At 34.8% G+C, this 12278-nt stretch overlaps 1 protein-coding gene across 7 annotated transcripts; it reads left to right on the top strand.

Annotated features, from left to right (window-relative positions):
• The first annotated feature begins 1064 nt into the window (after positions 1-1064).
• LOC131642524 (poly(ADP-ribose) glycohydrolase 1-like) lies at positions 1065-10334 on the top strand. 7 transcript variants are annotated; one of them, XM_058912757.1, is made up of 13 exons: positions 1067-1269; positions 1748-4905; positions 5719-5989; positions 6136-6333; positions 6756-6859; positions 7391-7595; positions 7699-7803; positions 8312-8430; positions 8571-8714; positions 8842-8917; positions 9021-9218; positions 9494-9556; positions 9734-10334. In XM_058912757.1, the coding sequence occupies exons 2-13, from the start codon at positions 1934-1936 to the stop codon at positions 9890-9892; spliced, it is 4614 nt and encodes a 1537-aa protein (XP_058768740.1). In that variant the 5' UTR covers positions 1067-1269; positions 1748-1933; the 3' UTR covers positions 9893-10334. The 7 variants fall into 7 exon arrangements, 6 of the variants coding, with proteins under 6 accessions (XP_058768742.1, XP_058768740.1, XP_058768738.1 ...); XM_058912755.1 differs by having other exon boundaries at positions 1745-4905; XM_058912756.1 differs by having other exon boundaries at positions 1684-4905.
• The last annotated feature ends 1944 nt before the right edge of the window (positions 10335-12278 follow it).

Genomic DNA, 12278 nt, shown 5'->3' with positions numbered 1-12278 from the left:
ATATATATATATATATATATATATATTAAGTTTGAAAATTTTAGTTTTTGTGACATATTTAATCTATCTTATTTATTAGCACTAAAAATATTAATTAATCTATTTTTAATTTTTAACAAAGTTAATAATTTATTTTATTTGATTGAACATAAATAGTCGTGCAGATGACAAACTTTTTATCTTATGAGTCACTACAAACATAATTTATTTTATTTTAGTCAACAATTGTGTTTAATTGAGAAACAAATTTTTCAATTTCAACTGTCCTTTTTTTTATTCTTTTGTATATTTATTTAATACAATTGAGTTTACATTATTATCATTCATTTTACAATCAAGTAAGTCATTTTAAATTTACACGTGTATCACTAAAATTATCAATTTATTATTGTATTCTAAGAAAACAATGAGAGTGATATCTGTAAATTTTACTAACAACTGTGAATTTTATCAATGAAATTCATTATTTTTACAGGTCACTATCATCACAATATATATATATATATATATATATATATATATATATATAATTTTAATCAACAAAATAATTGTAAATATTTATAATTAGGGTCTTGCTAACCAGTGCCCTTAGGACAATGGTTAAGCATTCCGAAAAAAGAAAATATTTTATAGAAAATTTAATATTTCAATTTTCAAGGCATTAAATACATAGATTACCGAGATAAATTTACTATTTTAAAGTCTTAACCATTGCTATGAAGACATTGGTTAACATTTCCTTTATAATTATTAGTGATATTTATAAATATTTATAGTTATTAAATATATTAGATTATTATGATGATAATTTGTTACATATGATAGATATTAGTAATTTTATAATATCAATTATATATTAACAACGATCAAACTTTATCGAATGATCTAAAATATAATTGAACATATCGGGGCAGAGGTAGGCTTCTACTAAAGACTCAAAATTAAAGTCTCAAAATTATTTTGAAATAGGTTAGGACCATCTTTATTTCATGGATGAATTACTAAATTAGGGTAAAAATGGAATTGATTCTTAAATTAACATTATTTGAAGGACCATTTAGCAAATAATTTGCCTAACAGACCCAAAGAAAAGAAGGAAGCAAAGAACAATTCTCTCTCAAACTTTGACTAACCGTAGGGCAAGGGCTTGGAAGTGGTGTTGTTGTTGTGGAACTGAATTGAAGTGGAGGCTGAAGCAGAGAAAGAAAGGGTCGAAACGCACACCGTAAAGAACGAATCGTTGCCGTTTAACGCACACAAATCCTCCATGTGAGTTCAAGCTTTTCATGCTTATATACTGTTAACATTTTACAGTTTTTTTGTTTGTTTTTCTCCATATAACCTAATTGTGTTACTTGATTGATTGAAAAAATGTATGAAGAAATTCAAGGTCTTGAATGCAAATATTGTTATGTTTAGTTGTTATCCATGAACCACAGACACCAGAAACACGACACTGGTAATAATTTGAATTAATGAATTAATTAAACTTAATGACACATACACACTTATTTTCAGAGGTGTCTGTGCTATATAGGTTGTTACTATCTCACTTCCCTTCATTAGGGTTAGTTGTAATGAGGGTTATCTTTCAATTTGAAATTGTGTATCTGTTGTTTGGTTGTGTACAATTTTATTGGTTCGGGTAATGAGTAAATTTTCTGATATTGTTGGATGAATCAGACTGGATTGAAGAACACTAATTGCAAATATGGGATGGGACACCCACAATTTTTTTTTGCAGTAGGCCTTTTGCGGTTCTTCTTCACAAGCTGGTTATGGTTTTCTTCCATTATTAGAGCTGGCTAGGAATTGTAGAAAGCTGTGTACTTTTAGTGTTTTGCATACCCCACCCATTCCACATTCACCCCTTTTGAATTGCCAAAACCGGCTGAAAACATGTGGAAAAGAAAAAGAGTTGTTGAGCTATGGTATGGGTATGCATATGCCTCTCCAGGACCACCCTAACCCTCAAGTTTCACGCTTTCTTCAAAAGGGCTTCTCGGAAATTACTAAAGGAATTGTCGGGAAAGCGTTGCATGCACTTTGCGTGACAGGTGTATTTCAACTCAACGCGTTCTATACAAATACGTTGATTAACATGTACTCGAAGTTTGGTGACATAAAATATGCTCAACATGTTTTTGATAAGATGTTGGACAGAAATGATGCTTCTTGGAATAACATGATGTCGGGGTATGTTCGAGTGGGTTGGTACCACGAAGCTATGAGATTCTTTTGCTATATGTTTGAAAATGGTGTCAGGCCAAGCAGTTATGTAGTTGCTAGTTTGGTGACTGCGTGTGATAGGTCAGGGTGCATGACTGAAGGGGCACTTCAGATTCATGGTTTTGTCGTCAAATATGGTTTCATGTCTAATGTGTTTGTTGGTACTAGTTTGCTGCACTTTTATGGCACACATGGTTCGGTTTTTGAGGCTAATAAACTCTTCGAGGAGATTGAGGAACCAAATATAGTCTCTTGGACTTCTTTGATGGTTTGCTATGCAGATAATGGGCATACAACAGAAGTTCTAAATATTTATCGTCATTTAAGACAAACCACGTTAATTTGTAATGAAAATACAATGGCTACAGTTATTAAAACTTGTGGAATGTTTGGCGATACAACCATGGGGTATCAGATCCTTGGAGATGTTGTCAAATCTGGATTAGACACTTCTAGTGTCTCTGTAGCAAACTCCCTTATATCCATGTTTGGTAATTATGATAGCGTAGATGAGGCGTCTTGTGTGTTTAATAACATGAAGGGACGGGACACTATTTCATGGAATTCAATTATTACCGCAACTGCACATAATGGTCGTTTTGAGGAATCTCTAGGACACTTCTTTTGGATGCGTCGTGCTCACACAAAAACAAATTATATTACAATATCAGCCTTGTTACCAGCGTGTGGTTCTGCACAACATTTGAAGTGGGGAAAAGGACTTCATGGTCTAATAATAAAATCTGGACTTGAATCAAATGTTTGTGTATGCAATAGTCTTTTAAGTATGTATTCTCAGGCTGGATCACCTGAGGATGCGGAGTTTGTTTTTCATACAATGCCAGAGAGAGATTTAATTTCATGGAATTCCATGATGGCAAGCCATGTTGAAGACGGGAAGTATTCGCATGCCGTACGACTTTTGATTGAGATGCTCAAAACAAGAAAGGCCACGAACTACGTAACTCTTACAACTGCATTATCGGCGTGTTATAATTTAGAAAAGCTGAAGGTTGCTCACGCCTTTGTGGTTCATTATGGCCTACATCACAATATAATCATAGGTAATACATTGGTCACCATGTATGGGAAGTTTGGATTGATGGCCGAAGCCCAAAAAGTGTGTAAAATTATGCCGGAGAGAGATGTGGTAACATGGAATGCATTGATAGGTGGCCATGCTGATAACACAGATCCAAATGCCGCACTCAAATCATTCAACTTATTGAGAAGAGAAGGCTTCCTTTCAAACTACATTACTATTGTCAATCTTCTCGGTGCTTGTTTGTCTCCTGATTATCTTTTGAAACATGGAATGCCAATCCATGCTCACATAGTTGTGGCAGGATTTGAATTAAATACGTACGTCCAAAGCTCCCTAATTACAATGTATGCCCAGTGTGGTGATCTTAATGCAAGTAACTTTATTTTTGATGTATTGGCTAATAAAAATTCTAGTACTTGGAATGCCATTCTTTCTGCAAATGCTCATTATGGGCCTGGTGAGGAAGCACTAAAATTTATTGCAAGGATGAGAAATGACGGGGTTGATTTAGATCAGTTTAGCTTCTCTGTAGCTCTTGCTACTATCGGTAACCTGACAGTACTGGATGAGGGTCAGCAGCTTCACAGCTGGATTATTAAACTTGGATTCGAGTCAAATGAATATGTTTTAAATGCTACAATGGATATGTATGGAAAATGTGGAGAAATCGATGATGTATTTAGAATCCTCCCCCTACCAAAAAGTAGGTCACAGAGGTCTTGGAACATTTTAATATCAGCATTGGCCAGACATGGATTTTTCCGCCAGGCTACAAAGGCCTTTCAAGAGATGCTTGATATCGGTCTGAGACCTGATCATGTCACGTTTGTTTCTCTTCTGTCTGCCTGCAGCCATGGGGGTTTGGTGGATGAGGGTCTTGCGTACTTCTCTTCAATGACTACTGAATTTGGTATCCCTACTGGAATAGAGCATTGTGTTTGCATAATTGATCTTCTTGGGAGATCAGGAAGGCTTGCTGAGGCCGAAGCTTTCATTGATAAGATGCCAGTCCCACCAAATGACCTCGTTTGGCGTAGCTTGTTGGCTGCTTGCAAAATACACGGAAATTTGGAGCTGGGGAGGAAAGCCGCTGATCATCTTTTGGAGCTGGACTCATCTGATGATTCGGCCTATGTTCTATATTCAAATGTCTGTGCGTCTAACCAAAGATGGGGAGATGTAGAGAATGTGAGAAAGCAAATGGAATCACAGAGCTTAAAGAAGAGACCTGCCTGCAGTTGGATCAAGTTGAAAAATAAGGTTACAACTTTTGGGATGGGAGACCAATTTCATACACAAACTGCTCAAATCTATTCAAAGTTGGAAGAGCTCAGAAAGATGACTAGAGAGGAAGGCTATGTACCTGACACAAGCTATGCATTGCAAGATACAGATGAAGAACAAAAGGAGCATAATCTTTGGAACCATAGTGAGAGAATCGCCCTTGCATTTGGGTTGATCAATTGTCCCGAAGGATCGACTATTAGAATTTACAAGAACCTTCGTGTTTGTGGTGATTGCCACTCTGTTTTCAAGCTAGTTAGTAAAATTGTTGGTAGGAAAATCACAGTAAGGGATTCATACCGGTTTCATCATTTCAATGGTGGCAAGTGTTCTTGTTCAGACTACTGGTAGTGGATTGAATTTTGTCGGATCTAGTAGTTAAAAAAATGTTAAATTTGGCCGGTTATTGAGTTTGATTTCGATACGCTGTGTTAGATTTTTTATATTGTTTCAAAATCATACATGCCACAATTGACCCAAATGTACAATAAAATTCAGAGAGTACGATCTCCTGCATTAATCTTAAAAATTGAAAATTATCTTGGTGAAAATATGGTCGTGTTACAACTTACATGATGAGTATATTGAACCTTTTTACGGTTTTTATTTACTGCCTCAATATAGCCAAATGGCATTACTTGAACTAATAAAAAAATATGAATGCATAGAAGGTTTTCTATATCAATATTGTTATGCTTACTGCGCATGAATTGGCCTGACAACTGCAATAAAAATTCTTATCTCAAGTTATAGAGCTCTAAATGAGATATCATTTGTGTCAAATGATAGCTAATATATAAAAATATATTAACTATACATTCAAGAATTTATGTTCTATATTATAATGCTTTTATTTGGTGTTTAAATTTGGCTCAGAATCTGCTAGAGCCCAATCGTGGCGGTCAAGCAATGTAAGGACTGATCCTGGGCTAAGAATCTGATACTAAAATTAATAGTTGTAATTGCTAAATTTTTTATATGGTTATGACTGATAATTGCTCATGTGCTTGCTATCTGTATGGGATTTCAGATCTGTGTATTATGAGTGAGTAATAATTAGTGTCATTTAAATTTTCAATTGTAATATGAATAAAAGTAATAATTTCGTTTTTGAAATATTCTCTTTGCTTCACATATTGATATTTGTAAGTTGTAAGCAGTTTATTCTTACTCCTTTGTAAAGAGAACAAGAGAATGGAGAAGAGAGAGGATTGGAAATCAATTGTACCATATTTACCAGTGGTGATGCGTTCTTCCTCTCTATTTTGGCCGTCCCAAGTGGTGGAGTCTCTCAGAGAACTTGAATGTGGCCGAGTTGACTCGGGCCGACTCTTATTCATCTTCATGACTGAAATCAGGAACTCTCTTTCTCTCTCTCACGAGCCTTTAGCCCCTTCCGCTGCACATGGATATTCCCTCTTCTTCGACGAGGTAAAATACCGCACAGGTAACTTCACCTTTTTAAAACCTCAATTTTTTAATTTTTAATCAGATTTCCCTTGCATTTCGGGAACATGGATGGATTTTGCTGTTTATAGCTGATGAATAAAAACAAACACTTATATTGTCTGTTTCAGCTGACGTCGAGAGAGGAATGTAGGAAGTGGTTTGAGGAGGTGCTTCCAACATTGGGAGGTTTACTTTTGAGGCTGCCTTCTTTGTTGGAAGAACACTATAAAAATGCGGATATGGTTATTGATGGTGTGGGAGCCACTGTCAGAACTGGTCTTCGCATGCTGGATTCACAGCAAGCCGGGATAGTGTTCCTTACCCAGGTTTGCTTGTTACCAAAACTTATGTTCTTTCTTCTTTTTGGTTGAATATGTCTTCTTTTCTATTTGCCGACTAGAAGATTGTTTAAAAACCGAATTCCACCTACAAGGCTACTTGACATTAAAATTCTTAAACCACTTTGTTGTGTTTTCACTGCAACAATATAAAATGGACTAAACCACACTAGAGGTCCTTTAATTTAATTTAGTTCTAAGTTTCAAAACAGGTTCTTTAATTTAATTTAATTTTGTTGCCTATAAAATATACCCGCTCTTTAAGTACTCAATAATACAACTTGGCTACTACTGTCACCAGCACCACCTTCAAAACTCTTGCATGACTGAGGCTGCTTCTGCTGCCGTTGTATTGTGACTTACATGCTGATGATGGTTATAATTTACAATTGCAATTTCTTTCTTTACAGGAGTTGATTGCTGCTCTTCTTGCATGCTCTTTTTTATGTCTATTCCCAGTCCATGACAGATATGAGAAACAACTTCAACCAGTTAACTTTGATGAGCTGTTTGCGTAAGAAATCTTATGCTATATTATTTTTATTCACCTATTCAATTACTTTTAGCCTCCATTTTGATAATTTTATTTCTTCTAGTGGTGTCGAGCCGTCAATGGTGTTTTCATGTTTGTGTGTGAGTGACTTAGCGTCAGGGAATGAGAAGTATAGAAATAATTGATCATAATGAGAACCTGTTTGTTACAGTTTTGTTTTGTGAAAAATCAGTTTTTTTGGTTTTTTTTAAACACTTACTTTAGGAATTGAAATCCGATTGTTTCAGTTAAAAGAAAAAAGAGAATCTGAAAAGAGAAAACCTTAAAAATCTAAAGATTTGAGCAGCTTCTTTTTAAAATCATCTTTCGATAATTGGTTTTTTTAAAACAAAGTGATTTTTATCATGGTAAACATAATCAAAATATATTCTGTTTTTTTAAATGTTTAAAAATTAACCTCTTAATTATTAAATATCAAAATCAATTTTGTTTTTATAATCCATAACACAACAAATGGGCCTTGACTTGAGTGCCTTGTTTCACATGTTACAGGAGTCTCTATGACGATTACTGTCAAAAACAGGAAAGTAAGATTTGGTGCATCCTTCATTATTTTCAAAGGATAAGCTCTGATATGCCTAAGGGTGTTGTCTCATTTGAGCGAAAAGTACTTCCTTGGGATGATGATTCTGTTCACAATTCTTACCCAAATGCTAACTTTTGGAGCACTTCTGTTTTACCTCTATGCAGATTTGAGGTACTTGAAGGATATATATTTTTAACTGTTGACAAAACTAATTTCTTTTAATGATCTACTTGGTTTGTAAAATGTAATAGGTGATACCTTTGCACTTTAATAGGTTCACAGTTCTGGACTCATTGAAGATCACCCAAGTGAAGCTATTGAAGTAGATTTTGCAAATGAATATCTCGGTGGCGGTGCTCTTCGTAGGGGTTGTGTACAGGTACAATGCAATATGATTATAATTATATTTTCATCCTCCTCTTATGATTAAATGTTAGGCAAATGTAGCTTCTTTAGGACATAGATTCTGTTTACATTGACTTATTTGAATTTATCTATTGACATTAGCATTTGTGAGACTGTTTGGAAGAGCTCATGTAAACAGCTTCTGACATGTACATAAGCTTTTCCAACTTATTTTCATAAGCCCTCCAGAATAGCTTATGAAAACAGGTTGTAGCTTTTATGAAAACAATTTGACTTTATCTTATCTTTTGTATAGAAATAGATTATACACACACTTATATGATAAGCACTTATGCTATAAGCCCTAATTAAGTTGTTTATCTAAACAGAGCCTTAGTTCCTAATATATTTAAAAGGCATATGTAGCAAGTAGCAACTTATGCCCCCTTGTAGATTCTGCAAATTGATATATTTTTCTCACTTGAGCTTTTCGCGTCAGCCTACCGATCTTTAATAAACTTGCTCACATTTTTTTCGTATAGGAGGAAATTCGCTTCATGATCAGCCCAGAATTGATTGTTGGCATGCTTTTCTTGCCGTCCATGGCGGATAATGAGGCTATAGATATTGTTGGTGTGGAAAGGTTCTCGAGTTATAAAGGGTAAGTGTTACACAATGGATCTAAATTTCAGTTCGAAGTGAATTTTTTTAGCGCCTGTTTCTTAAGTTGGAAGAAAAGCATGTTTCCTGATTGTTATGCCTGACATGGTGCATTTCCACCACATCTCTTGATTTCTTTAGATATGCATCATCGTTTCGATTTTCTGGGGATTATGTGGATGACAAAGATGTAGACGCCCTTGGAAGACGTAAGACCAGGATAGTTGCAATTGATGCATTATGTGGTCCGGGGATGAGGCAATACAGGGAACAATTTCTCCTCCGGTTTGTTAACCTTCTTTTTATGTGGCTTCTGTTCTTTAGGACACAGATTCATTGTTCCTGTGCGAGTCTGAGAATATTCTGAGAAAATTTATAATCTAAAACTCACTGTGCTTGTTCGTTCCTGCAGTGAAATCAACAAAGCATTCTGCGGTTTTCTGCAGCACTCTAAATATCAACAGTATCAGAAACTACCACAAGAGAGCGTAAGTTCATCTTTACGTGGTTTTTGTCGTTTTTACTTGCTGTTATTGTTTGCTGTTATTCGTTGTTCCGCTATATGTTAACAATATTCTTCGTTTCTCATAGTTTGACACTGCAACATCAACATCTACGGAAACAAGTGAAGGAAATAATTCATATCAAGAAATCAGAAAATTTCAAAATGATTATGATATGATAGAGAATAGCAATGATATTGGAATTGCCACTGGAAATTGGGGATGTGGTGCCTTTGGAGGAGATCCTGAAGTAAAGACCATAATTCAGTGGCTTGCAGCTTCTCAAGTAATTTTATATTTTCTGTCATCAATATGTGAATATGTAATTGCTGCGTACTTATTGGAGCAAATTTGAAATTAATGCTTATGTTTACACATTCATCATGAAAAAGGTCACTTTTTTTTTCTTGTCGATACTTGTATATGCATTCTTTATTTCTCAAAAAGGAATCTTTGGAGTCTGTTGACAGAAACTACTGTATTTCTAGAATTTACCTTAGACAATTTGACCTTTCATGCTCGAAGACAATAAAATTTCTCTTGGCTCGTCGTACCTTGCAGGCTCGAAGACCTTTCATAGCATACTACACATTTAGTTCGGCGGCATTACAGAACCTAGACAAGGTAATTTGGCATATATTAAGTAGTTGTACCTGTACAATTTATTTGCAATTTTGCGTTCATGTTAAAAGTAAAAGTGGTCTTTTCATGCGGTGTTGATTTTGCATTTAGATTAAAAGTAAAAGTGGGTTTTTCACGCGGTGTTGATTTCTCACTAGACATTGGTTCGTGTCGTGGCAGGTTACATGCTGGATTTTGTCGCAGAGATGGACTGTTGGAGATCTATGGAACATGCTAGCTGAGTACTCAACAAGTAGATCAAAAGGAGAAACTAATGTCGGCTTCCTCCGATGGCTCCTGCCATCAATATATGCTCATGGTTCTTCTAGGATGGATTAATTTGCCAAATATGCTTTGTTCTGCAGTTATTTGTCTTTGACTTTTGTCATTGTTTCTCTTGAAAAAACAGTTGGGACTCTGTTTATATTGTTTTGAACCTGTATATACAATATATAGTTTGATTTCGGAGATATAATTTAAATTATTCTTTTGCATAATTGGACTTGTTTCCTGTGATTCTATGAAGCTAGATCATACTATTTAAAACATACTATAATTAAACATGTTGAATTGAATAGTCTAATACAAAATCACCATATTATCATTTATGTCAGTTTTATAAATGTTTAAAAATAACTATCAACAAATACATGTTTGCTACAGTATTTCAAACAGATAGGAGTCCAAGAAATGCTGTTAGACATATGGAAGATTTCAGTATAGAAAAGGTATTTCATATATTTCAAAAATGTAATTTATAATAGAATAAATTCTAGTGAATATAGATAAATTTAGATTTAATCAGTTTGCTTAGTAAGTCTTATATTAATAAAATAAAATAACTATAAATGTTAAAAATGTTTACACTCTTTTGAGTTGGTGAATGGACATCAATTATTTCAAATTTGTAAATAATTTGGTTGAATCATTCTATCAGTAGACTCTTATGTAGGTAGTAGTAGTTATCAACCCATGATTTAAAGAACCCATGATTTAAAGAAATGTTGACCAATCTCAATGTGTTTTTATCCTGTCATGTTGAATTAAATTATGTATGATATTGATGACTGGTTTATTGTCAAAATTTTTTTTGTAAGGCCTTCACATTGTATTTTCAAATCTATAGTAGTTTACAAATTCCCAATGTCATAACTTTGAATTCTGCTTTAATGCTTGATCATGCAACTACACTTTGTTTCTGTCTCCTCCAAGTAATAAGGTTTCTCCACAAGAAGATACAATAGTATAGAGTAGGTCTTCCATCTATCAATTAACATGCATAATTAACATCAGTGTAAGCCTGTTAAACTTCAACCTCTTTTAAACAAGATTCCTATTTCTGGAGTGGCTTTGAGATATTGTACAACATGATCATCTGCTTGCAAGTTTTTCTCCCTCAAATCATACAGGAATTGGCTCGCCATATGGGTTCCATATGCTAATTCTGATATAGTGTGTGTTATGTAAATCATTTTTTTCACTGACCTCTGATATTGACCATTGTCAACTTTGACACTTTCCTGTTGGGGCGATTAGGGGGGGGGGGGGGGGGTCAACATGAGTGAGCATTTTCACATTGGGGCTTTCTTTTTATGAGTAACACACCTTTGTGAGAGACACACCACATTCTCATTCCCACCTAAAACTTTAAGGTGATAGGTGCGCGGGTTCTCCCACTTATAAATGCTCAAGTCTCAATAATTCTAATCAAAGTGGAACTTCTCCACACTACTCACACTTGTAATTATTTTTCAACACTCCCCCTCAAGTGTGAGTTTATCCACCGCCTTAAGTGGAAGCTCTTTTATCCACATACACTTGTATCGCCGTTGACACTTTTAAACAGGGCATCTCCTACGGGCATTTCGATACAAGCAAGCTGTTCACTTCACTAGAACCAAAGGCTCATGATACCATTTGTTGGAGTGCACACACAAGACCCATTGATGCACAAGAGGAAGAAGATGAAGATGAAAGAAGAGAGAGAGAAAAGTGTAACAAACTTTGTAACCAAATTTCAATCTATAACAAACTCTCAAACGTGTATTGGATGCTAAAAAACTCAATGAAGTTCAGTTTATATACAAATCCAAGTTTCAAATGCAACTCAAATGAAAACTAAATGAAACTTAAATGCAACTAACTTCTTGAATTTAAATTACTACAAACACGATCCCTTACTTCATATTCAAGATAAAAAATCAACAACACTAATTTCATCCCTCAAATTGATGAAGTGTTCAATCTTGATAGCCTTGGTCAGCACATTTACAAGTTGCTTTTGAGTGCTACAGTGAACAACTTCAAGCTCTTCATTCTGAACTTGATTTCGCAAAAAATGATATTTAGTATCTATATGCTTGCCTTTTTCATGCAGCACTGAGTTCTTGGCAAGGTTTATTGCTTCCTTGTTATCAATCATCAGCTTGAATGATTTACTCACCTTGAACTTCAGTTCCTGCAGCGAATTCATCTGCCAAACAGCTTGACAAGCTGACACAACCCAACAATGTATTCAGCTTCACAGGTTGATAATGCAATCACTAGTTACTTCTAGGAACACCAAGAAATGGGAGCACCTAGATACATAAACATGCAACATGCAACATGTAGTGCTTCTTCTGTCAACTCTGTCTTCCCACCAATCAGAGTCTGAATAATATATCAATTCAACAACATCCAAATCTACAGATGAAAACATAATTCCATGCTTCAGAGTTCCCTT

The sequence above is a fragment of the Vicia villosa genome, unplaced genomic scaffold (assembly GCF_029867415.1).
Source record: "Vicia villosa cultivar HV-30 ecotype Madison, WI unplaced genomic scaffold, Vvil1.0 ctg.005184F_1_1, whole genome shotgun sequence".
In the NCBI taxonomy this organism is placed as follows: Eukaryota; Viridiplantae; Streptophyta; class Magnoliopsida; order Fabales; family Fabaceae; genus Vicia; species Vicia villosa.
The sequence above is the reverse complement of the archived record's forward strand: the minus strand, read 5'-3'. Positions and strand labels throughout refer to the sequence as shown.

Coding starts and splice junctions, on each gene's coding strand:
- LOC131642524 (XM_058912757.1), top strand. CDS start 1,934: ATGGGTATGCATATGCCTCTCCAGGACCACCCTAACCCTCAAGTTTCA. Junction 8,431..8,570: donor AGGTTCTCGAGTTATAAAGG/GTAAGTGTTACA, acceptor TGATTTCTTTAG/ATATGCATCATCGTTTCGAT. Junction 8,918..9,020: donor AGAAACTACCACAAGAGAGC/GTAAGTTCATCT, acceptor CGTTTCTCATAG/TTTGACACTGCAACATCAAC.